The 26287-nt window shown below is 44.5% G+C and overlaps 1 protein-coding gene across 1 annotated transcript; it reads left to right on the top strand.

The window, feature by feature from the left end:
• Positions 1-302: 302 nt before the first annotated feature.
• Positions 303-26119, top strand: ACTG2 (actin gamma 2, smooth muscle). Its single transcript, XM_049857052.1, has 9 exons — positions 303-406; positions 12244-12405; positions 13367-13495; positions 18111-18221; positions 18496-18580; positions 20486-20647; positions 21538-21729; positions 23480-23661; positions 25443-26119. The coding sequence occupies exons 2-9, from the start codon at positions 12280-12282 to the stop codon at positions 25584-25586; spliced, it is 1131 nt and encodes a 376-aa protein (XP_049713009.1). The 5' UTR covers positions 303-406; positions 12244-12279; the 3' UTR covers positions 25587-26119.
• The last annotated feature ends 168 nt before the right edge of the window (positions 26120-26287 follow it).

Below are 26287 nucleotides of genomic sequence, written 5' to 3'. Positions count from 1 at the left end.
GGTGTGGAGGGAGGAGGCCCACTGCCATTCTTGGTATGGTTCTCTCTCCAGGAGCAGAGCCGCATCTGGCCTCTCTCTGGGCAGCTTATAAGGCCTGGTGTGAGTTCTGTTTATGCAAGTGCAGCATAAAAGGAACAAATCCTGCAGCACGGGGCTGTTGCCACTCGAGTCCTTTTGCATACATTTTTCAAATGATAATTCACTCTCTACCCCCCCTTCCCCACCCCCAAGGCCAGTTTATTGAAAAAACCACCTTATATGGTAATATTGCTAACACACCGTCAGCTGGCCTTTTTAGGGACTCTGTGTAAAGAAGATCCGCCTCTGGGGTTTTATATTGCTCCAGTATTTATGCCAAAGACACACCAGCACACAGACACTGGGAGAAGGACGTCTCACATCCTTGGTGAGTACTGCCTGGCCTCTGCTCCTTTCCCTTTCTAGGGCTGCCTGGCCTCCTGTGTGCGCCTCCAGATTGGCCTGGCTTCTGTGACGCCAGCCCAGGTCACACGTCAAGGCCCTTGGTGGGCAGTGGTGCCTCCAAGCACCCTGCCGCTTGCCAGGAGCCGGCATTTCTGGCCACAGAGCACCCTGGGCAGGGGCAGCCTGGAGTTGTTCTCCCGACCCCAAAGACTGGGTGGAGGTGAACCGTAACATGGCAGCCTCTGCTTGCCCTCGCTCACCTAGGTCAGCATGTATCTCCACCCTGAATGTAATGGTGTCCTTTCTCATGGGTCAGAATGTCTGAGAGGCTGTTTTAGGGGAGCAGATGCTTTGCAGACAAACAGCTTCTTCTTGGGGTCTTTGACTCAAAACCATCCTCGGGCCTGGTGGCCACGAGATGTGGAAATGTTGGTGTTGGGGATGTGAGTGTGTTTTCCTCAGCCCCCATGCTGAGTAGTGCTTGGCTGAAGTGAATGGAGAATTTTCCCACTCTCTGAAATCTCTAGGACCATTGAGGGTTGGGAAAAGCCAGGAGTGAGCTGGGGGCAAGTGTCCTGTGGCATCATGAGGTTTTAGGGCTGGAAGAAACTTGCTTTTCGCTGCTGTTGAGTGGCTTCAACAATAGAAACACCACCCAGTTCTGTCCCATCCCTATGATTGGCTGCGGGCAAGAGGGAGCGTTGTGTCCATAGGGTTTTCAGAATTAGATCACCAGACCTTTCTTTCTAGTCTGACTTAGTCTGGAGGGTCTGCCTAAGGCTGTGCTGTTCAGCATCAGAGCAGTACACAGGCCTTACTGACGGATGGGTTGTGGATACGCAGGAGGTGCATTGGCCTGTGATGGAACTGGGTCTCTCACATGAGAGGTGAGAATTCTACCACAAGACCACTACTGCCCCCATTGGGAACTATCCAATTTACTCTCCTCTGATGACACTGAGGCCCAGAAAAGTTAAGAAACTCATCCAAAGACTCGCACTCAACTATGAAACCACCCCCCAATGCCATTATCCCCCAACACACACACATAGACACATATGCACAAATAATTATAGGGGAGATGAGACCAACGGGCCAGTTCCACTTTTCTAATCAATTCTCTAGCGTCCTCTACTGCTGAGGCAGGCTGGTGTAGTGGTGCAGGCCTTGGAGACAGCCTGGCCAGCTACCAAAGTTATTGGAGTGATTTGGGTGAGTTGGGAATTCTCTGACCTCAACCTCCTCACTTGTAAAATGGGAGTAATAGTGATAAGCTCTATTTGGCAGTGCTGTTGTGAGGATACACGTAAAACTCTCAGCTCAATGTTGTCATGGTCTGGCTGAGTTTCCAAACTCTAAGAATCACCTGGAAGGCTTGTTAAAGCCATGTTGTTCGGTTGTTCGATTGTTCAACGTCCTGTCCCAGATTCTGACTCAGCGGGGAATGGGGCCTGGTCATTTGCATTCACAACAAGCTCCCAGGTGTGGCTGAGGCTGCTGGTCCCAGACCACACTTTGCAGAGGGAGCCTCAAAGCTCTTGGCTTTGTTATTTGAACGTGGATTTGGGCTTTTGAGGCGAGTCCTTGGGCTGAAAAGAGGCAGAGCTTCCTGTGACCTAGATGAGTGCATGCTGGAGAAACTGTAAGGAGCAGGGAGATTCTATAAGCCAGCTCTGGGAAACCAACACAGGCAGTATTTTCATCCTCTGTTCACCCCACCAACATTTACTGAGCACTTAGTGTATGCCCGAGGCCCTGGCAGTGCAATGGTTCAATGGAGGGCTGTTAACCGAAAGGCCGGCAATTCGAATCCACCAGATGCTCCAAGGGAGAAAGATGTGGCAGTCTGCTTTTGTAAAGATTTATAGCCTTGGAAACCCTATGGGGCAGCTCTACTCTGTCCTATCGGGTCGCTATGAGTTGGAATCGACTTTATGGCAGTAAAGTCAACTGTGAGGAGCATGGGCAAGGAAAGGGCAGAGGGGCCTTGTGCAGAGGGCCTGAGGTGATGGTGTTGGGTGGTGGCAGCAGTTAGAGTTAAGAGGGCCTGGTGATTGATTGGTGTCCCTGGGTGGCATAAATGGTTAGTGCTAGGCTGTTACCTGAAAGGTAGGAGGTTTGAATCTACCCAGAGGTGTCTCAGAAAAAAGGCCTGGCCATATGCTTCTGAAAAATCAGCCATTGAAAACCCTATGGAGCACAGTTCCACTCTGACACATGTGGGGTTTCCCTGAGTGGGAATAGACTTGGTGGCAGCTTGTTTGGTTGGTTGGTTTGGTGATTAGTTGGGAGGGTCAGGGGAGGAGGCAAAGTGTTGGGCATGGCCTCCAGGGTTGGTGGTGGTCCAATTCTCTGAAGAGCCAGCACCAGTTGGAGCAGAGGCCAGTGCCTAAGGGCAGTCCGAGAGGTGCTGAGTCAAGGTGCCCTGAGGCATGGAGTGAAGATGCCCAGCGGGCAGTTGGCTCTTTGGGTCTGGAGCTCAGGAGAGGAATCTGAGCTAAGGTTAACCATGGGAGTGAATGAGACACTATCAGCATATGAGCCCAAAGAACAGACACCAACAGCAGCTTCCTGAGGATCACAAATATTACTAGCCAGGAGTCATTTTTATTGTAATCAATGTCTATGAACCAAAGGAAGATTCTCTTACATTTAATTAGAGGTGCTGCTGCTGCTGCTAGTATTTTCCACTGTGACAATGCCTTTTGTGAAATTACTTCTTTCTGACGTGTGTGTGTGTGTGTGTGTGTGTGCTGATAATTAGGCAGATAGACAGCTACTTACACGTCTTTTGAAGCTCTCACCCCAAAATATTTTGCTAACTATTGTTCGAAATCTCACAATCTGAGAGACCTTCCTTTTAGGGCTAAAACTGTCCACTAAAATAAAAATCTCCTTGGGAATCGGCATAAATCCAACCTTCAATAGTCATTGATTTGTGAAGTGGATCATTCAATCCCTTCCAGTGTGACAGGCTCCATCCTGGGAGCAAGTTTTGATAAAGAAGATTAAGAGAGCTGAGGATTATTATTTGTCCAGCCCTTTACAACAGAGCCCAGCAAACTTTTCTATAAAAGACCAGAGAGCAGATATTTTAGGCTTTGCAGGCCATATAGAGCCCTGGTGGTGCAGTGGTTAAGAGCTCTGGCTGCTAACCAAAAGGCTGACAGTTCAAATCCACCAGCTGCTCCTTGGAAATCGGAATCAACTCAACAGCGGTGGGTTTGGCTTTTTGGCTTGTGGCCCATATAGTCTCTTTGCAACTACTCAACTCTGCCCTTGTAGCTAAAGCAGCTATAAACCAGTAAACCTATTGTTGTAGGGTCAATTCCAGCTCATGGAGACCCCATGTGTGTCAGAGTAGAACTGTGCTCCACAGAGTTTTCAATGACTGATTTTTCTAAAGTAGATGGCCAGACCTTTCTTCTGGGGCAACTCTGAGTGGACTCAAACTTCCAGCCTTTTGATTAGTAGCTGGTACATCAACTGCACCACCCAGGGACTCCAAAGCATCCCTAGACCATAGGTAAATGATTGGGCATGGCTGTGTTCCAATAAAACTTTATTTATGGACACAGAAATGTGAATTTTATATAATTTTTATGGCCCTGGAATATTTTTCTTCTTTGGCTTTTTTTCAACTATTTCAAAACTGCAAAAAACTATCCTTAGCTCTCGGGCCGTACCAAAACAGGCCTTAGTTTGTTGACCCAGATTTACAATTTATAAAGCACTTTCATTTCCATTGGAGCCCTGGTGACACAGTGGTTAAGAGCTTGGCTGTTAACTAAAAGTCTGGCAGTTCGAATCCACCAGTCACTCCCTGGAAATGCTGTGGGGCAGTTCTAATTTATTCTATGGGGTTACTATGAGTTGAAATCAACTCAACAGCAACAGGTTTGGGTTTTTTGTTGTTTTCACTTCCATTATTTCATTTGATCGATCATCCCAGGAGATTGATGTTATCATTTCCATTTTATGATTGAGGAAACTGAGAGCCAGAGAGGGACTCATGGGGCTGCGGGGCTATGGGCAGCGGGTGCCAGCAAGGAGGAGAAGGGCACAGAAAGGCGAGGTGGGAGGATGTCTGAAGCCCAGCCTTGCCCCTGAAGAATTCCTGCTCTGTTCTTGCATTGAGGTGGGATGGCCAGGGAGATGGGTGAGCGAGCAAATCCTCTGTTCTCTTTATGTCTTTGGTTTTGGGCCATCTTTGGGGAGAAAAAGAAAAGTTGCATTTCTAACTCCATGAAATCCTCAATGAAGCCCAGATGTAGTACGTGCTGAAAGCAACAGAACAATTCACTCAGCTTTCTGCAAGCATAGAGCCGCTGTGACCCTGGGAAACCACAGTGACTTTGGCTCTCTTTCTGCCGACAGGCTCAAGTCTAGCCACAAATTACAAGAAAGCAGCTGAGAAAGGTTTAGAATTTCTCCTGGCAGAGATGTCCCAGGAAATCTGGCTGTGTAGTAAAATCCTTCTTCCCAGGGCAGTGTGGGGCCCAGGCCAGCAGCCCTAACCTCGCCTTCACCTCCCTCCCTCCTCATTTGGTTCTGCCTTCAGAAAAGCAGATTGCAAACCACCTAAAGTGCTACAGAATGGGGTTGTTGACAGCTTTAAGTCCCTTTGTGGCTTGTGTCAGCTGCCGCTCTGCTTGGGAAACAAAGTCTAAGGCTTTCTTTCTTTCTGTGTGTGAGGAACTCCAGGGGGCAGACAAAGGCTTCATTGAAAAGCCAGACAGGCTCGAACTATAAATCACACAAGAGTGAAGGGAGCTGAGAGCAAGGCAGTCACAGAGGTGCAGCTTTGCCTCTCGGTCACCTTCTAGCTTTCTAGGTTGTTTTCCCCTCAGGTGGGCCACCTGCTTGAGCAAGGAAGCCCAGCTGTGTGCTGGCCAGCTTGTACTGAGAAGGCTGCCCCCATGCTGTTCTAAATCAGCCATCATGGGAGGGGATTGCAGGGACTCTGGGGATCCCAGGGCAGAGCTGACCTTTGGGAGGTGGTCACTCAGGTGGTGGGATTTTTACCCTATATTTATCGAGAACCTACTATGCGCTAAACCCCCAGTTAGATGCTGGAGCTACGAACCTACATCGAGACACAGTCCTGGGATTTCCAAGGAGGGGCTGGTGGATTCGAACTGCTGACCTTTTGGTTAGCAGCCGAGCTCTTAACCACTGCGCTACCAGGGCTCCAGAGAGACATATAGGCAGAAGCAAAACCACCAAACATGGGGAAGTGACGACAGTTTCACTAAAATGGGGAGGGTGGTGCCTGTTTAGGCATTGGAACCTGCCTAGGGTTGGTGTCAGCCAGCCCTGCCTCTTTCCAGCTTGGAGACCTCGGGCTGAGTTCTTTTTCTCTGAGCCTTGGTTTCCAGATCTATAAAATGGGACTGTTGTGAGGTTTATAGTATAGTATATGTGAAGGGACCCCAATTATTTTGTGGTTTTTTTTTTCTTTTTTTACTATCGTTGTGCGAATATATACAGTGAAACCTGTGAGAGCCACAACTCAACAGGAAGGCCTCGTTTTTCCAGCTCTCACAAGTTTTCCGCCTTTGACTGGATGCAATCTTACCACTTTTCTATCACTCAACTGAATGGGAAATATTTGAGTTTTCCTTCTCTGACAAGTTTCTGCATTACAGTTTCCAGCTTTTGCAGGTTTTGCTATATAATAAAATATACAGAAGTGCCCCCAATTTTTTTCATTAAAAAATATACTTTTACCAAAAATGACAACAATGGACATACTATTTTACTCCTAATGAAACACCTGGCACTTTTTCCATTGCGTTAAAGACTCTGCTCGTTCCATTGTGTGGAGGTTTCTGGCAATTAGTTTGCAAACCAATTTACTTATTATTCAGTAACTTTGTTCAATATTAACATTGTTTTCAGTGTTGGTCATTTTAAAGAAAGTGGCGATAAACAGGCTCTTGCCCAAATCATTGCAATCATCCAGAATTAAAACCACCCAAGGGGAAATTCCCAAAAGCGCCTTTGCTGAGTCAAAAGTCACGCACTACATTTTTAAGGCTTTTAATAAGTATTTCCAAATTTCCCTTCAAAAAAAGTAGTATAATTTTACAGTCACCAGCAGTGAATTCAAGCCCGCTTCCCCATACCCGTGCCAGCAAGGGCAGCCGTCACCAAGTCACCAGGTCTTGCTCACAGATGCTGAAGAAGAGCTGCCTCAGTTTGGTTATTGAGACGCACGTGGAGAGCCTCTTATTTATCCTATTATGTTTAATCTTATTTGATTCAGCTCATTTTCTTTGCCTTCTGAGATCTTCTTGGGTTTTGATTCTTCCATCCAGTTTTGTTTTATCTGGAAATTTGACTAGCATGTGCTCTGTATTTTCATCTAAGTCACTAATAAAAATGTCATGCAAGAAAAGTTCAAGAGTGGGGCCCCGAAGTATATTGTTGCCCCTGGGTGGGGGTTGACATTGATCCACTAATTAACACCTTGCAGTTACAGTAGCTCAGGAAAATGGAAGTATGTCTAGTTATATTATCCCTTAGCCCGCATAGCTTTATCAATAGGGATGTCGAGGGAGGCTTTGCCAGATACTTCGCTGAAGGTAAGGCACTTGGCTCCCACCTTCCCCTGGATTCCTGGGGAAAAAACGGAGGGCCGTTACCCTGACATTTGCTCTTGGTGAACCCTTAACGGTTGTAAGATACCAGTACTTTTTTTTTCCTGAGTATTAATACGCATGTGTGTTACATCTTTAATAACCTTCTGGAATCTTGCCCAATTTGCATATTAAGATATTTTGGGGGTTTTAGGACAATCCTTCTGGCCCATTTTGAACACTGGAGTTTTTGCCCATCTCCGGTCTTCTGACATCTCTCCACTTCCCCATTCTTCCACTATGATAGGAGGTTAGGTAGTTTCTTTGCCATTTCAGAACTGCTCAGACCCAGAGAAAATATTATTTTGAGAAGCTAGGTGCTTTCCTTCAGTCTCCAACTCATCTCAGACTTTGATTTCCTCTTACCTTTTTTTGGCCTGAAAATCTTTCTCCTTGATACCCATCTCTTCATTCGCTCATTTATTTCGTAGCAGACATTGGCCAGGCATTGTGTTGGGCACACTGGGAACCACTGGGGAAATAGACAGCTCTGCCCCTGCCTTCACCAGTCACAGGGGAGGCTCACTAAGCAGACATGGTTGTTGCCCTGGCAGGAGCAGTTGACGGTGCTCTGGGAGCAAAGAGGCTGCTAACAGAGACTAGTGGGCCAGAGAGGACTCACGAATATGCTGTGTTGAAGCATAGACCTAAGGGGCGACCGGTGTTAGTGTGGCAAACAGGTGGGGTGAGGGGCATTCCAAACTCTGCGTTTAAAAGTCCAGAAGGTAATAAGATGATACAGTTCAGAGAATGGAGAGAAACCCAGCATGCCAGAGTGAGAGGGCCAAGACGGGGTGAGAGGGAAGGTGAGCCTAGAGACGCAGGCCAGGACCAGGCCCTGCTGGGCCTTGTGGGCCCACTTAAAAGGGCTGGGACTTGATCTCCCTGGCTATGGGGGGCCATGAGGATCAGAAAAGATCCGAAGTAAAGCTGGATTCAGGGAGTGACCACAAGCCTCTCCCCTAGTGTGCTTAGCTGAAAGGGCTTCCTTCTATACTTGGAATTTTGTTAATACACTTCTGCTCATTCTCTACCTTTAGCCTTCTGGTGCCACATTTACAAGCCTATGGTGCCATTTCATCGCTTGTTGGGTCATGGTCTTTGTGGCCCATCTTTGTACATGGGCCTTAGGAGCCAGCATCACAGATTTCGGCAGCTCCTCTCTCCTCCTTCTCGGCAGAACCACCTGTGGTCATACACTCTGAATGAAGCTTTGCCAGGCCTTCCTCCTTCACAGCTGTCTTCTCTTTCAGTGCCTCCGGTCTGTCTTTCCTTTGGACTTTTTTTTTTTAAATAATTTTTATTGTGCTTTAAGTGAAAGTTTACAAATCAAGTCAGCCTCTCACATAAAAACTTACATACACCTTGCTACATACTCCCAGTTACTCTCCCCCTGATGAGACGGCCCGCTCTCTCCCTCCGCTCTCACTTTTCATGTCCATTTCTCCAGTTTCTAACCCTCTCTACCCTCTCCTCTCCCCTTGAGGCAGGAGATGCCAACATGATCTCAAGTGTCCACCTGGTCCAAGAAGCTCACTCCTCACCAGCATCCCTCTCCAACCCATTGTCCAGTCCAATCCATGTCTGAAGAGTTGGCTTTGGGAATGATTCCTGCCCTGGGCCAACAGAAGGTCCGGGGGCCATGACCACCGGGGTCCTTCCAGTCTCAGTCAGACCATTAAGTCTGGTCTTTTTATTAGAATTTGGGGTCTGCATCTCCTGCTCTCCTGCTCCCTCAGGGGTTCTCTGTTGTGTTCCCTGTCAGGGCAGTCATCGGTTGTAGCAGGGCACCATCTAGTTCTTCTGGTCTCAGGATGATGTAGTCTCTGGTTCATGTGGCCCTTTCTGTCTCTAGGGCTCATAATTACTTTCCTTTGGACTTTTGACAGTCAGACTTCCCAGCCCCTCTCTGCTGGGCCCTTGCCACGTCCTCGCCGCCCCACCCAGACTCCCAGGCTAGGAGTCAATCTTCATGCCATCTTCTGAGGTTCTATCGCTTCTTCTTTATCACCAAGTGCCAAAGCTTGCCAAATGTTTGTCTTTTAACTTAAACCTGCAATAGATTTCGAAAAGATCAATTTCCTTATTACTTTGCACCTGTCCCAATTGAGATATCAGCATCAGAGAGGGAATTCTCTATTTTCTTCTTCTGGTGTGGGAGTGTACAGTGGAGTTCCATCATGAAGTCCTTTCCTTTCCCCTCTCCTCCCAGGCTGCCCCTTCCTCATAAACAAGCTTCTCCTTAAGGACTGTACATGTCACCTACAGCTACTCCTTCCTTTTCCCTGAATAATATCTTATGCTATTTTCTTTCTTTTTTTCCCCTAAATTTTATTTATTTTGTTGTTGTTTTTGGGAATATGCACAGCAAAATGTACACAAATTCAACAGTTTCTACATGTACAATTTAGTGACATTGATTACATTCTCACCCTCCTTGTCTGAGTTTTCCTTCCTCATTGACATAACCTCACTGCTCCCTAAGGTTCCTATCTAATCTTTTGAGTTGCTGTTGTCAATGTGATTCCTTATAAATAGTTCTTAAGAGAACATAATGTCAAGGTAGATCTTTTTTACTAGTTAACCTAAATTATTGTCCAGTTTTAAGGTGACTTCAGTGGATATTTTTGGCTTAAGGTTTAAAGATTATCTCAGGGCAATAGTTTCAGGGGTTCAGCTATTCTCTATGGCTCCAGAAAGCCTAGAATCCATGAAATTTTGAAATTCTGTCCTGCATTTCCTCCCTTTTGATCAGCATTCTTCTGTGGACTCTTTAATCAAAATGTTCAGTAATAGTACCTGGGCACCATCCAGTTCTGGGCTCATGGGAATTAGCCACACATACCATATCCTCCTCCTATTCCTGATTCTCCTTCTTCTCCAGTTGCTCCAGTTGAATAGAGACAAATTGTTGTACCTTGGATGGCTGCTTGCAAGAAGATTTTAAGACCCCAAGCACTACACAATGAACTAGGAAGTGGAGCAGAAACACTAAATATGCTATTAGGAGGATTAACTGGGACGTCCCATGAAACCATGACCCTAAACCGCCAAACCAAGGAGCCAAATCCCATGAGGTGTTTGGTGTACATAAGCAGCCTTAGAAGCCACTCTTATTTTTGTTGTTGTTGTTGTAAATACACCTACCTACAACTTTTGCCAATTCATCTTTTAACACGTGTACAACTTATTGACAGCAGTTATAACTGGCCATGTAATCCTACCCTTAAACAAAGTGATTTTTTTTGATCATCGTTAAGCCTCCTTTTTCCTCTTCCTCCCACCCTTGGTAATCACTAATAAACTTTGGTCTCCTTACTTTGCCTTTATTTGTCTTTTTATGTAAGTGAGGTCATACAATATTTGTCCTTTTGTGATTGGCTTATTTCGCTCCATATAATGTCTTCAAGTTCCATCCATACTGTAGCACGTATCAAGACTTCATTTGTCCTACTGGCTGAGCAGTGTTCTGTTACATGTATGTACTACATTTCGTTTATCCATTTATCCGTTGATGGGCATTTAGATTGTTTCCACCTTTTGGCTATTATGAGTAACGCTGCATGAACATTTGTATAAAAGTCTCTGTTTGAGTCTCTGCTTTCAAGTCTTTTGTACCTAGGAGAGGAGTTTTTAATTTTTTGAGGAACCATCACACTCTTTTCCACAATGGCTGTGCCATTTTCCATTCCCATCAGCAATGAATAAGGGCTCCAATTGCCCCACATCCTCTCCAACATTTGTTATTTTCTGTGAGATTTTTTGTTGTCATTGCTGTTGTTTTGATCTTAGCCATCCTAGTGGGAGTATGGTATGTCACTGCGGTGTTGATTTGCATCTCTCTGATGGCTAATGATGCTAAGCATCTTTTTATGTGTCTGGTGGCCATTTGAATGTCCTCTTTGGTGAAGTGTATACTCAAGTCCTTTGCCCATTTTATGACTGAGTTATTTGTCTTTTTGTTGTTAAGTTGGTGAAGTTCTATATATATTTTGGTTATTAGATTCTTGTCAGATATATGGTTTTCAAAGATATCACCCAGTCACTAGCTTGTCTTTTCACTTTTTTTGGTAAAGTTTTTTGATGAACAAAAGTTTTTAATTTTTATGAGGTCCCATTTATTTATTTTGTCTTTTGCTCTTTGTGCTTTTGTTACAATGATAGACAATCCATTGTTGAAAGCTTGGCCTGACAACATTGCCCCTGCTTGTTCCTCTAAGAATTTTATAGTTTCAGTTTATTTCTTTTAATTAAATAAACTCTAGGTGAACAGAGTCTCCCTGTAAAAATTAAAGCACTATAGCTATAACCCAGCACCTTCTCTCCCAGTTTCCTTCCCCATCCCCAGAGGGAATCGCTATGATCCATTTGGTATGTATCCTTTCAGAGATTTTTGCTATGTGTTTATATCCACAAATAGAAAATTACTGAAAATATACAATATTGTTTCGTGCTTTAAAAAGAACTCACCTGAATAGTTTTGTCCAATACATTCTAGTCTGCAATTTTCTCTTTTCACTCAGCAGAGTGTTTTCGAAATCTATCCACGTTAATCCATATAGATCTACCTTGCTCTTCTCCTAACTGCAGTACAGTATCCTATAATTTGACATTTGAGTAGCTCTACATTGTATATTTGTGTGTTTCTACAGTTTTCCCTTTGCAAACATCTGTTCTAAAACTTTTAATCTTAACAATATGATGGCTGAGAATGGTCTTATTTAATTTGCACTTACCCGATAACTAGTGAGGCTGAGCATCTCTTTTCATATAACTGTTGGACGTTTGTATCTCCTTCTCTGTCAATTATCTATTCATAGTCTTTGTTTTTCTTTGGGGCCGTTTAGTTCTTTATTATTGATTTAGGCATCCTTTATATATTGTAAATACTAACCCTTCGTTATGTATATTGCACATTTTTTCAGCTCTTTTCCTAACCTTCAAGTCTTTTACAAGTTCTCTCCATTGGATTAAAACTTGGGAGCCATTTCAGGTCTTTAAGAGGCAAGGCAGAGGGAGGAAGCTTGAACTTCCAGAGACTTGGAGACCAAGTTCACGCCTGTCCCTCCTGGAACGGGGCCCTGGCTGCAGGTGGAGACAGACCCCAAAGCCAAGAAGACTCTCTCCAATATGATTTCAACAAATGGCTCACTAGTGTTCTTCTCCTCTGACCCCCAAGGTGCTCTAGACCCCAGTTCACTTGGCCACATTCGCCATGTGTGAAGAGGAGACCACTGCACTCGTGTGCGACAATGGCTCCGGCCTGTGCAAGGCTGGTTTTGCAGGAGATGATGCCCCCCGGGCTGTCTTCCCCTCCATCGTGGGCCGCCCTCGCCACCAGGTGTGTGCTTATCCAGATCCAAGGCTTTGAGCCACTAGGAGTAAGCACTGGATCGTGGAGACTATACTGAGCCGTGTGTTTGCGTGTGTGAGTATATGTGCGTGTATAAATGTGTGTGCGTGTTAGAGTGTGTGTGTAAGAGTGCGTGTGTATATGTGTGTAAAAGTGTGTGTGTGTATAACTATGTGAGAATGTGTGTGTCTATGAGAGTATGTGAGTGTGTGTGTGTGAGACTGTGTGTGAGAGTGGTGTGTGTGTGTTAGAGAGCAAGAGCTCTCTTTTATGATTAACTAACAGAGCAGGACCCTTTAAAGAGGAATATCCAGGATCAAAAACAACATCCTTCAAGCATACAGTAAGGGTATTATGTCCGGCTTAAGTCTTGGGAGATACTTTTTTTTTTTTTTAAAGTATGCAATTAAGTCCCTTGCTTTTAAGAAGTGTACGCTTTATGGAGATATCATACAACTAACTTGAAATCATGGGCTGAAATAGAAGGAAACTATTTCACTAGGAGAGGACAAAGGAGGGAGATTATGTCTGAACAGAGGGACTAGGAAGGGGACAGATTCCCAAATGGGTAACTGAGGATAAGGAGGATTACAGCAGTTGGAGGGAACAGCAGGAGCAAAGATTCGGAGATACAAAAGTGCAAGCAGAGGGTATTTGAGGAGGATAAGTCCAAGTCCTGTGTGTGTGCCGTAAGGGGAGAGGAAGAAATGTGTGGCTTGACCCTGTTCTCTCTCAGACAATGGCATGGTCTTAGAAGAGACCACCCTATGAGAAAGCCTCCGCCTTCTCTCCCTGTCACCTCTGCACTCACAGGTGTCTTCTCCTTCCTTACCCCCAGGGGAAAAAGGGCTTCTTTTCCTATCCTCATCCTTCTTCAGAGACCTCTCAACGTCCTTCTGTGTGCAACCCTCAACAAATTCACTTCTATTTCCCTCCACTTTCTTTGCAGGGTGTAATGGTGGGAATGGGCCAGAAAGACAGCTACGTGGGAGATGAGGCTCAGAGCAAGCGCGGGATCCTAACTCTCAAATACCCCATTGAACACGGCATCATCACCAACTGGGATGACATGGAGAAGGTATCAGTGGATTCCCCTTTAATCTGGTTATTTTAATGATCATACATCGTCATGACCCTCATATCCCATAGGCCCCTGTGTCCCGTCAGCTGTACCTCTAAGATGTTTCTCACATCCTTTGTTTTTTCCTTCCTTCTTTGCTTTCCATCCCCATGGACACTTTCTCACAGGCAGCCAGCATCTCTTACCTGGACTATTACAATGGCTTCCTGGCTGGTTTCCCTGTGTCCTGCCCTCACGTATCCAATTAATTCTCTACGCTTCTGCAAAGCTTATCTTTCTAAAAATCAGATCAGATCCTGTCCTTCATCTCCTAGGGAATCTTCAGTAGCTCTTCACTAACTAACGGTAGGTTCCTAACTCCCTACTGTGTCAGCAAGGATCTGGTCCTACCTGACTCCCAGCTGCTTCCTTTCATCCAGCGAGCACTCTAGCCCAGTGGTTGCCCTACTCTAGCCTGAACTCAGCCAGGAGGCTTCTTTAAAATGCTGATGCTACCTTAAAATGCTGAGGCAAATGACCCTTCTATTTTATTTCCCCTCTCAGGATCTCAGATAGGTGCACTGATGCTGTATCATTATAATGACTACCTAATGAAAACTTTAAAAATATCTAGAGGTTTCTAGAAGCTTTTTTTTTTTTTTTTTGCATAAGAAAATGCAGAGGGGTTCATTTGTAAATGGTACAGTCTGTGATATGCAAAATAATGTGTGCAAAATGCTAATAGAGTTTTTCCAACATTCTTCTGATAAATTCAGCTGAGTATTGTCTGAGCATTCTTGTTTCTGCCAAATCTGTGTTCTGCAGCTTGAATCAGAGGGTTTGTTGAGCAGACTACAACTGGGAATAAAGAATGTTGATTTCAGACCTGTAATTCGTATCGGCTTTTCCCCAAATCCGTGATTCAGTCACTATAGGTATGAGATAACTGTATCAAATGCAATGGCATTCACGTCACGTAGTGAAGTTCAGAGCACAGACCCTGGAGTCAGCGGCAGGGAGATCTGGGTGCAAACCCCTCCTCTGCCCCTTTGTCACTTCAACTGTGAGTGAGTTAATCAAACCCTCTAAGCCTTAGCTTCCTCATTTGTGAAAGGGAGATTATGATACTTTCTTTATTAGGTTGCTTTGAAGATTGAGTTAGGTAAATACTTAATATAACCCCAAAGCATACTCAAGAAATGACACATACTATTTGTATATATCTACTAATATCTAATTCAGAAATAGATAAAATATTTTATTCACAGTAGTAACAGTGCGTGAAATCTCTAAAGAAATCCCTAAAAATATATTATGTGCTGTAAAAAGAAAACTGAAGAAGGTAAAGGTGTTAACACTTCCCAAATTAAGTTATATACTCATTGCAATTCCAATACAAATCTCACAATATTTCATTAGGCAAAATAATCCTAAAGCATGTTTGGAGCAATAAACAGGCAAAATTTTTAGAACAAAATGAATAAGAAAAATTATGAGGGGAGAACTTCCATATCCAAACATTAGAATGTAACAGGGTTATTCAAATTAAAATAATCTGGCAACAACACAAAGGTAAAGAGAAAATATAGAATAAAGAAAATTTCAGACACCACAGGAGAAAAAATGATTATGCAGTGAATTTTCCTGGGACAACCAATTAGTTATTTGGAGGAGGTGGGATCTTTGTTTCTATCTCTGACTCTGACTATCTCACCAAACACACATCAAGTAGATACAAAAGTTAAATATAAAAATTCAAATATGAGTATTTATGAAATTTCTGGTGAAAGAAGTCATAAAGAAAAAGAATGATAGTTTGAGCTCTTAAAAATCGGAACTTCTAGTACGTTAAAAATAAAATCAAGTTTAAAAGGAAAACAAAAAATATTCACAATAAGTGCAATGAAGGATTGATATCAACAAAAATAAAAAGAAACAAAACAAACCAGACTCTTGGCAGTCGCACGTGTCTGTTACAGAGTAGAGCTGAGCACCATAGGGCTTTCTTGACTGTGACAAGGTTGAATGGGTTCGAAAAGCCAACCTTTGGGCTAGCAGCTAATGCAAACTGATGATTAAAAAAATACAATGTCTCCTTCAGAGAAATAAACAAAGGCCATGAAGAAACAATTTGCCTAATAGAATTTATAAAAAGTTGCAAATATGAAAACATTCAACCTCATTGGAAACAACTTCAAAAATTCAAAGTAAATCAACTAGGTATCATTTTTACCTAACAAAATTTCCAATATTTTAGAATGAAACACTGAATGCAGGCAAGGGTGGGGTAAACAGGCACTTTTTTCTTCTAGGAGTAAAAATCAGTTCAGCCTCTGTGTTGGTAATAGAAACCAAAAACTCTTCCAATTTCCACGGCATTTAACCCAGTGATTTCACTTTTAGAATTCTTTTCTTTGAAGAACATCCTAAATATCAAAAAAGAAAATGTAAGGTGCACAAAGCTATCTATCACAAGATTATTTATACTCAAAAATTAAAGACACCATGAATAATAATATGATTAAATATATGATTGTATATGATGAAATGTTGTGTAAGTATTAAAAATAACTGTTCTGTTTATTAAAAATAAATATTTACAATGAAAAGGCAAATTACTTATATTAATTGAAAAGTGGCCAGAAATAAATTATGTTTATATATTTTGCCTTCTTTCTGTATGCAAGAATACATAAGAAAAAAGATTAGAAAGAAGAAAAAAGCCAAAATGTTAGCTGTTTGGGAGATTCGTATTCCTTTTTAAAAGATTTTTTCTAATTTTTCAACCATCAGTATCTTTAACTTTTAAGGTATTTTATAAAAACTCCACAAAATAAAATAAAATGAAATGCAGATGCCTGAGCCCAATACCCAATGATTCTGATTCAGTGGCTCTGGGATATACAGCCCAGCAACCTGTATCTGTAGCAATTCCCAAGGTGATTTGGATGCAAGGTGTCTGTGAACCACATTCAGAAGTAAATACTGGCAGTACCTCATGAAGACTAGTTGCCCTCCTTCCTGTCTCCTGTGAGACGGTCCCAGTCCAGAGTCTTTACCTCTGTCATTTCCGCTACCTCAGATACCCTTCTCAGCCCTGGAGACTTTCTTATGCCTTCACCAAAAAAAAAAAAAAAACTACACTGCCCCAGCTCACTCACATCCCCCACAAAATTAACTGCTCCTGCCTCCTTCTCTTGAAATGTGGCTCATGTCTTTGCATGTTTTTGCCTGTCTTGCTCCCTTCTGGGCTTTGAAACTAAGAACCAGAAGCCACATCTGATTCACTATCTGCCCTTATCATGCTTGGCAGCACCCTTGCCCAAAGCCAAGGTGCATAAATGTATGGGTACAAAGGAATCAAATGACTCCGTGCCCCACTTCTGAGGAAATCAAAGCCCCATGTCCCTGCCACTCTTCGCTGAATCACTCTGAAATAAAAACTCCTCCTTGGTTGTCCTGAATCACAGAAAAGGGAACGGGACACAGTGGAGAGAAAGAAAAAAAAAAAAAAGCGCCAGTTGTCAGTCATTCTGACTCATGGAGACCCAGTGTGTGTCAGAGTAGAGCTGTGCTGTATGGAGTTTTCAGTGGCTGATTTTTCGGAAGTAGTTTGCCAGGACTTTCTTCCAGGGTGCCTCTGGGTGGACTCACATCTTCCTACCTTTGGGACAGCAGCTGAGCATGTTAACTATTTGCACCACCCAGGGACTCTGTGGGGAGAAATAAACTTTCTCTAATGTGTTGGTTCTCAACCAGGGCAATTTTGCCCCACAGAGGACATTTGGTAGTGTCTAGAGACATTTTTTATTGTCACACCTGGAGAAGTGCTACTGGCATCTAGTGGGTAGAGGCCAGGGGTGCTGCTACTCAACACTCTGCAATGCACAGGACAGGACAGCCCCTTCCCAACAACGAATTATCCAGCCTAAAATATCAGTCGTGCCAAGGTTGAAGAAACCCCACTCTAAAGCACCAGCCCCGTCAGTAATGAATGTTGAAAACCAAGCCCAAGCATACCTGTCAGGTATGCACTCACTGGGCTTTTGAAGTGAATTGAATGAAGGAGGCCTTCCAGAGGCGCAAGCAGGATTAAGGCAACCAGGTAGTAACAACAGTGGGAAGCTGCTACAGCCCTAAACCTAAGGAGCTGGGGAGGGAGCAGTGTCACCAGATCTCAGTTAGAGCTGAGGCCCTCACCCAACAGGAGCTCTGCTCACGGAGGGCCAGGACCATTTCCAGGAGAAACACCCTGACCCTTCTCTCTCCTTCCACCCTCCAATCTCTTGCTGGTAATTTCCATCTACCAAACACAGCCAGAAGCTGTGAAGGCTGAGTGAAACAATGCACCTGAGCCCCAGGGCACAGAGCAGGGGAGTGAAGGGAGAAGAATGAAGTGGTGAGGTCAAATGGACATAACCCACACACACTGTGTACTGCTCCCAGGTCTGATCTCTGTGTGGGGCCTGCTGAGAACCTGTAATGTCCATGAGAAATTCCCAGGCTGACAGGTCTCAGGTCCAGTCCCATCCTGTGCACTATCCTACCATATGCCCACAGCACGGGCTTGTCAACCAGAATTTCCCAGCCCATTGGCAGTCTGCTGGGCTCATCTGCCTTTTTTCTCAACCAGATCTGGCACCACTCCTTCTACAATGAGCTGCGGGTAGCACCTGAGGAGCACCCCACCCTGCTCACCGAGGCCCCCCTAAATCCCAAGGCCAATAGGGAGAAGATGACACAGGTAAGAAGCCAGGAACACTTGGATACTGGTACAAGAAGCAACAAGAATCCTGGGCCAGGCCCTTTCTCCCATTCATACACCAGCGCAGCACAAATTTTTGAGGACTTGCTATGTGCATAGTCCATGCCAGGCCCTGTGGAGGGTGGGAGTAGGATAAAGAAGAAGCAAAAAATAGGCATAGTCCCTGCCTTTAATAATATTGCAAATAATTGTGTAGGCCAAGAGGTGCTGTGATTTTTACCAGATAGTCCTTTATTCTGCATTGTCCTTTCAGATCATGTTCGAAACCTTCAATGTCCCTGCCATGTACGTCGCCATTCAAGCTGTGCTCTCCCTCTATGCCTCTGGACGCACGACAGGTGAGCAGCCCTGCATCCCGCTCCTTTTCTGACACCAGGCGAGGTAGGGAAGAGATGGGTTGCTTCAGAGGAACTCCTCCCCGGCTCGGGAGAATTGAAGGGACAGCCAGAGTCCAGTGAAAACCTTGCTTAGGGATAACAGATGGGAATTCCCATGTAGAATGCAGATATGGATCTAGCGGTGTAGCTAGAAAGTATTTACACAAACAAACCATAGCTAGTAGAATTCTTATCTCCAATGTTGGAGACCCAGGTTCCACTCCCAGCCAATGTCCCTCAAGCGCAGTCACCACTCATCCGTTGCTGAAAGCTTGTGTGTTGCTATAACGCTGAACAGGTTTTAGTGGAGCTTCCAGACTAAGACAGACTTGGAAGAAAGGCCTAGGGATCTACTTCTGAAACTCAGCCAATGAAAATCCTATGGACCACAATGGTATCATAGAGATGGCGCAGGACTGGGCAGCGTCTCATTCCATTGTGCATGTGGTTGCCATGAGTTGGGGACCAGCTTAATATCAACTAACAATGATGACAACAGTGCATCTGCCCTCACAGTAGTCATTCTGGGAGCTTATACATACATTCTAACAATATTGGAATGCTTCTGCCTAGAGAAGCAGCAATGGCAGAACCTGTGATGGTAGATGTGTAAGTAGGTGGTCTTGGTACAGGAGGGTACACAGGGAGACAGAGGATTCACAACAAAGTGATTCTTATAGGGACTTGGCAACTTCCATAAACATTGTTCAAATATCCTTTCATTCATGTAGCCATTGATTCATCCATCCATCAAATTCTCTCCATCACTCCCTGCCACGCTCCAAACGCTGCAGCAGGCCATGTGCGTACACAAACAAGACAGACTCTGCTATTATGGAGCTAACAGTTGAGCAGGGGAGAGACAGAAGTAAATTTTACTGCAGCCATAAGGACAGTGATGAGGAAATACATGGTGTATAGTTTTGTATACTGCCTTTTACACTTGATCTTATGTTGTAAGCATCAGGTTTAAAGGCTCCACAGTAGTCATTGTACAATCGCTCCATAATTTATTTATTTCTCTATTGTTGGACCTTGAGATTGCTTCCATTTTTTAATTTTTTGTTATAAAATATGCTGTGATCTAGATCTTTGTACAAGTGTAAACAACTGGTACCTGTATATATTTTTTGCGTCTGGCTGCTGCTGAACCCATCTTATTAGCTCTAATGGTTTCTTAGTGGTTTCTCAACTGCTTCTCCTGAGTCTTCTAGGTATATAGCCTCATCATCTGAAAATAATGACAGTTCTGTCTCCTTTTGTTACTAAAACTTCCTATTACTATTTTCTGTCTTATTGCATTGGCCTGAATGTCCAGGACAATATTAAATAATAATGGTGGTATTGTAGTGTTTCCCCTGTCAATTATGATTTTGCTATTGGGTGGAGAGATATTTCTTAGCATGTTGAGAAAGCTTACTTCCTTTTATGGTTTATAAAAAGTTTTATTTGAAAAGAATGTTAAAAAACATTTTTAAATGCCTTTTTGGTATCTACAGTTCCTTCTAGCTCTAACACTCTGATTGTATGTACTTATGTATAAGTTTGTTGCCTAAAGGATATGCGAATTATCCAGTCTCACTTAAAGGATGTGTAATCTAGACTCAGTGCAGATCAATAAGTGTGCATTACTGTGAATGAACATGTGTCAAGGCATACAAGAAGATGAGGCATTTTATGTGCCCTTCTGAAGCCCACTGTCTCATTAAGGAGACGGGATTGATATACACAAATCCTGTATGACTGATGATTCTCACTGTGGGCAGATTTTAGCTGCGAAAGAAAAATGTGGTAGTCGAAGATCTTTTGGTGACTGATTACAAAGACAAATGGCATTTTCATAGATTCTATCCCTTCTGCCTATAGGCATTGTCCTGGATTCAGGGGACGGCGTCACCCACAACGTCCCCATTTATGAGGGCTACGCACTGCCCCATGCCATCATGCGCCTTGACCTGGCTGGCCGCGACCTCACGGACTACCTCATGAAGATCCTCACAGAGAGAGGCTACTCCTTTGTGACCACAGGTATCCAGCCCCTTTCCTGATTCTGATCTGAGCTCAGAACCAAATCTGATCTAGGACTAGAAACTCTCAGGACTGATGAGAATTCTGTGGCCCTTTGTCCTCAAAGGAGCCCTGGTGGAGCAGTGGTTAAGAGCTAGGCTGCTAACCAAAAGGTTGGCAGTTTGAATCCACCAGCCGCTCCTTGGAAACCCTATGGGGCAGTTCTACTCTGTCCTATAGGGCTGCTATGAGTCGGAATTGACTCGATGGGAACAGGTTGTTCTGTTTTTTTTTTTTTTTTTTTAGTGTGTCCTCAAACACTCTTCAGGTAAGCTGGGGAGCTCTGAGCTGGGCTGAGCCTCTGGAAAAGGCTGGATAGTAAAGGCATCCTCGTTAAAAGAGGAAGGCTCTCGACCAAGACACCCTGGGCAGGGGACAAGGCCTAGGCCTCGTTATGCTAAGTAGCTCCTGGCTGAGGCCTCCTTTCTGTGTCCTTGCACAGCATCCCCTCCTTCTCCAGGGACCTGATGTCTCTGTCCATGTCCACACCAGGATCAGAGCTGGTGGGGCCTTCCTACTTCCTATAAGATCACAACATATAGGCATATGTCTAGACCAGAAATGTGTCCTGGATGGAAGGCCCAGAGCTTTGCCAGGGCACAGTGACAAGAACAGGGGAGAGAAGTCCATTCAACGTGTTGCTTAGGAATCAAGATTTGGAACTTCCGCTTTAGAAATAGGAATAGAAAAATTAACATGCTGTGGAGAGCTCCTTGATCCTCTTCAGGGGCAAGTCTATCATCATCCTAAGACTAAATCCAAAGCAGATGTAAGATGGCAATTTTTATAAAAATGGACAACCAAACCAACAGAACTGAGTATCCGCTTTCTATCACTTCTGCTCCTTCCAGCTGAGCGAGAAATTGTTCGAGACATCAAGGAGAAGCTGTGTTATGTGGCCCTGGATTTTGAGAATGAGATGGCCACAGCAGCCTCATCTTCCTCCCTGGAGAAGAGCTATGAGCTGCCAGACGGGCAGGTCATCACCATTGGCAATGAGCGTTTCCGCTGCCCCGAGACCCTCTTCCAGCCTTCCTTCATTGGTGAGTGCTCACCTATAGAATAAGAAGGAGGCTGGGTGAGGTACAGAAAGAGAAAAACCAGAAGTCACAGACACTTTGTTTATTGTTTATATGTTCCCCACCCTTTCCAGGAAGGGCCAAAAATATATAAATAATACAACTAAAAAATGAAAGAGTAAGAAAATCAAAACAGAAGGAAAAGCAGGGCAGGAAATATAAGATGAAACTAAAAATGAGGTTAACGAACAGAACACATCAGAACACTCCTTGTGTCACTTACCATTTAGGGCAGAGAGGCTGGATTGTGTAGTAGGTTTTGTGGTGACACCTGGTTTTAAATCCTGATTCTGCCCCTCTGAACCCTGTGACCTGGGACATGTTGCCTTCTTCAAACCTCAGTTTCTTCATAGTTAAAACGGAAATAATGATAGTACCTACCAGAGAAGGTTACGACAAGGCTTAAATAAGATAATATTTAATACAAGGACAGCTACGTTCTTGAGCAGTGCATAGGAATAGACAAACCTATCAGCAAAAGTGTACATACAGTGTGTAGTAAGTGATAAACAGCAATCTGGACAAAGCAGGATAGGCCTGCGAAATCTGAAAAGGCTCCAGGAGAAGGTGAAAATTTGAGCAGAACCTTGAAGGATATCATTTCGTGGTATCCGGGGACGGGGATGGAAGGATTGAAGAGTGGGGAATGACATGGCGTGCAAAGCAGAGGGAATAGTATGTGCAAAAGCACTGAGGGGTGAGAGATTGTGTTCTATTTGGAGGACAATGGGACAGGGTGTGTGAGTGTGTATGTGTTGATACACAAGGGAGATTGAAGAGAGTCCCTGAGGATGGACCACACAGAGTGTGGGGTTATTCATATCAGCATTGAAATCGCCTGGAAGTTTTTAGGCACCAGTGTAGCAAGGTCAGGTTTGTACTTTAGGAAGAGTTCTCTGTTTACAATGTGGAATTACGTTTCAGGGAAAAAAGACTGGAAGCTGGGGGGCGTGAGCTTCTTTGACATATAGGGCCTTTCCCTACAGAAGATCTTGGTTCCAGGCTAAGGTAGTTAGATGTCAATCTGTAGGCAATAGGTAAACGTCAAAGATGATGTAATGGGTATACCCATACAGTGTATCATTATTTGGCAATAAAAAAGAATGCAGTATTGATATTGCCACAATATGGGTCAACCTTGAAAACATCATGCTAAGTGAAAGGAGCTAGTCACAAAAGACCACGTATTATATGATTTCACTTATGTGGAATAGCCAAATTAGGCAAATCTACAAAAAAAGACATGGAAAGTAGATTGATGGTTGCCAGGGGCTGGGGCAGAGACAGAGGGGGAAGGGGAATATCTGCTAATGGATATGGGGTTTCTTTCTGGGATGTTGAAAATGTTCTAAAATTAGATTGTGATAGTGGTTGCATAACACTGTGACCCTACTAAATGCCACAGAACTATACACTTTAAAAGGGTGAATCTTATGGTATGTGAATTATATCTCAATAAAGCTGTAATACAAGACAAACTGGTATGATGAAAGTGTTCCTTTAGAAATAGGTGTCTGGCAACAGTGTGAAAGATCCCTCAGAACAGGGGGAAGGGCAGTGGCCAGTTAGGGGGTCTGATCTTCTAGCCCGTTTGGAAGGTGATTTAGGGTCTGAACTAGGGTAGTTGCAATAACAGAAGAAGGGTCATCTGAGGAACTGGGGGCAGGGTATTTCTGAGTGATGGGCATTGACTAGATACGATGATGTCCACTAGGCATGGAGTCTGCTGGAATTCATGAAACAACCTACAATTCCATCATGAAGTGTGACATTGACATCCGTAAGGATTTATATGCCAACAATGTCCTCTCCGGGGGCACCACCATGTACCCTGGCATTGCTGACAGGATGCAGAAAGAGATCACAGCCCTGGCCCCCAGCACCATGAAGATCAAGGTAGGTCTCACCCCAGTTCCATCCTGTCCTCTGTACAAAGATCTACCTACCTGGAAGATGCTCGGAGTCAGACTGCCACAGGCTCAGAAGCTTGGTGGTCTCCTGGTCTCAGTGTCGTCCTGGTCAGGAACAGAGTCCATCTCAGGCCGTTATGTTCCTTGGACACTGATGGGCTGAAGACATGTTTAGCATAGGTTCTCAAACATAATTACATGGATGTCATATGAGAAGAGGCAGGAAGAACTTGTGAAAAGAGAATATTAAGGGGTTGAGGAGAAAATCAAGAGTAGGGAAATGGAGGGGAAAAAAAATAGGTAATACAACAGCATTTTCAAACTTGAAAAGGGACTTGGGTGTTAGCCCAGAGGAAGGTGAAGGTAAAAGCGGGAATGTATGGCCCTAAGGCCAGCTGCTGTTTCAAGTTTATGGGGACACTCCTTGATTCCTGGACAGCGTCTGGTGTACTGCCCCATCCTGGCTACTGCTCTCCCCACACTGCTTCTCACCAGAGCTCCTTACCTTGCAAGCTTGGCAGAACGAAAGCCCACCTGTTACCACTTCTTTCCAAGCCTCTGCTCCTCAAGCAACCCTCTAGACCTTTCTAGGGCTTCTAGGAACTTTGCTTCTGGAAGGTTTAGAAAAAGAGTTGGGAGTAGAAGTAGCAAATAGGTCGAAAGTTACAGAGTCTTACATTTGTTGGTCTCTGGCCTGATCCGAGGATGCGCATTCTCTGTGCCAGTATTCTAAGGACCTTCTTCACAAAAGAAGGCTGTCCCAGGCCTCCCCTCTGCCTAGCAGATGGTGCTCAGCATGGGGAGGCAGAGCGAACCACCAGAGAACAGTGAGATCCGTGGGCTCTTTTTACCTAGAGGCACTGGAGTGGCCATGCTGACTGAGGCCTGCTGTACAGAGGGCATCAGGCCTGGCCTGGGGCAGGAGCTTTTTGGTGGGACCATGTGTCATGATACCACACCTAGCTTCCCCCAGACTCTGATTCAATGGGTCTCAGGTGCCCCATTACCTACGTTGATAAATGAACACCAGTGATTTAATGCACATCCCAGTTCACAAGTCACCACTCTGAGTTCACCAATACGTGACTGCCTTCCAGGTGTTTAGCATTGGATTAGTAGAGTAAGCTAGAGCAAACTAAACGAGAGGAAAGCCCACTCCAAGTAGGGGAAATTGCATGAGCAAAGGTGCGGAGGGCCATGTATACATATACAACATCCCAAGCAAAGTGGACAGCAGGATTTGTGTAGAGGAATTGTGGAGTGAGTGGCATGTAACAACGGCATCGATTCGTCATGCATCTGCCAGGTCGGCTGGGAGTCATTGATCGAGACCAAGCTTGGCTAGGCAGCTCTGCTTCAAGCTGCAGGTCCAACCAGCTCAGGTCAGGTCTGCGTGTCTCCTTATGGGGCTCCTCAGGGGAAGCTGTTCCCGTGAAGGTGGCAGAGGCACAAGACAGCATGGCCAACCACACAAGTGCATTTCAAGCCCTTGCTTGGGTCATGTCTGCTAACATCCCATCAGCCACAGCAAATATGCAGTCCAACCCAAGGTCGCGGGGTGGAGTACTCTCTGTGGAGCGCTTAGGGGAAAACATAGTGAAGATTTTGAGCAATAATTGAATCTACTACAACATTTATCCTGTTTTCTTCCGACCATGGAGGCTGTCCTTTCTCAGGGCAGCCTGGCGGGGTGGTGGGGTAATTTCTGGGCCACCTTCCCTATTCCCTCAGGGACTGATCATGGTTCACCACATTTGGTCTTTGCAGATTATTGCTCCCCCAGAGCGGAAGTACTCGGTCTGGATCGGGGGCTCCATCCTGGCTTCTCTCTCCACCTTCCAGCAGATGTGGATCAGCAAGCCCGAATATGACGAGGCAGGGCCCTCCATTGTCCACAGGAAGTGCTTCTAATTCTAAAGTCAGAACAGGTTCTCTTGAGACTGTTCTGTTACCAATCACGAGACATTAAAACCTGCAAGCCTTACTTCTCTGTGTGAGGCTCTTCTCTTCCCGGGGCTGTGTCCCACACACTGTTCTAAGTCTTTTCACACATTATTTCTGTGAGGAAATTGAGCCTCAGACAATTTAAAGGCTTGCTGAAGATGACACAAAACCAAGATTAAAATTCAACTCCTGCAAGGCTAGTGCACCCTATACTAAACAGTCTTGCCTCCTTGCCCCTGAATATGAGTAAGCATGACAGCTGGATGACTCTTGGTGGTTTAAGCAACAGGCTTTCAGAGATATATGTTCTCATACTCAAGGACAAAACATTGGACAACATGAACAGAAAAAGACACGACAGAAAGCTTATAGGCTATGACATATGAGTGGTTCACACAGGATGTTATTTGACCTTAGGCAAGGATAGGTCATTGTGGGCCTAAGAGCTCTACTGGGTCCTTTGTCATTGAGGATTACATTGTATTTTCCCCAAAACAAATCAAGCAAGGAGCAGCATTCTTAGGAAAAACATTTCCTCTCCATTCCTCCCCGCCCCAGTCCTCTCTTCTCTCCACTCTCTCCTTAATTATTTCCTTCCCATCCTGCCCTTGGTCAATTCCATTTTATTCTACAAGTATTTACTGAATTCTTGCCATCTAGCTGGGCAA

The sequence above is a fragment of the Elephas maximus genome, chromosome 17 (assembly GCF_024166365.1).
Source record: "Elephas maximus indicus isolate mEleMax1 chromosome 17, mEleMax1 primary haplotype, whole genome shotgun sequence".
Lineage (NCBI taxonomy): Eukaryota > Metazoa > Chordata > Mammalia > Proboscidea > Elephantidae > Elephas > Elephas maximus.
This window is presented reverse-complemented; position numbering and strand designations above follow the sequence as displayed.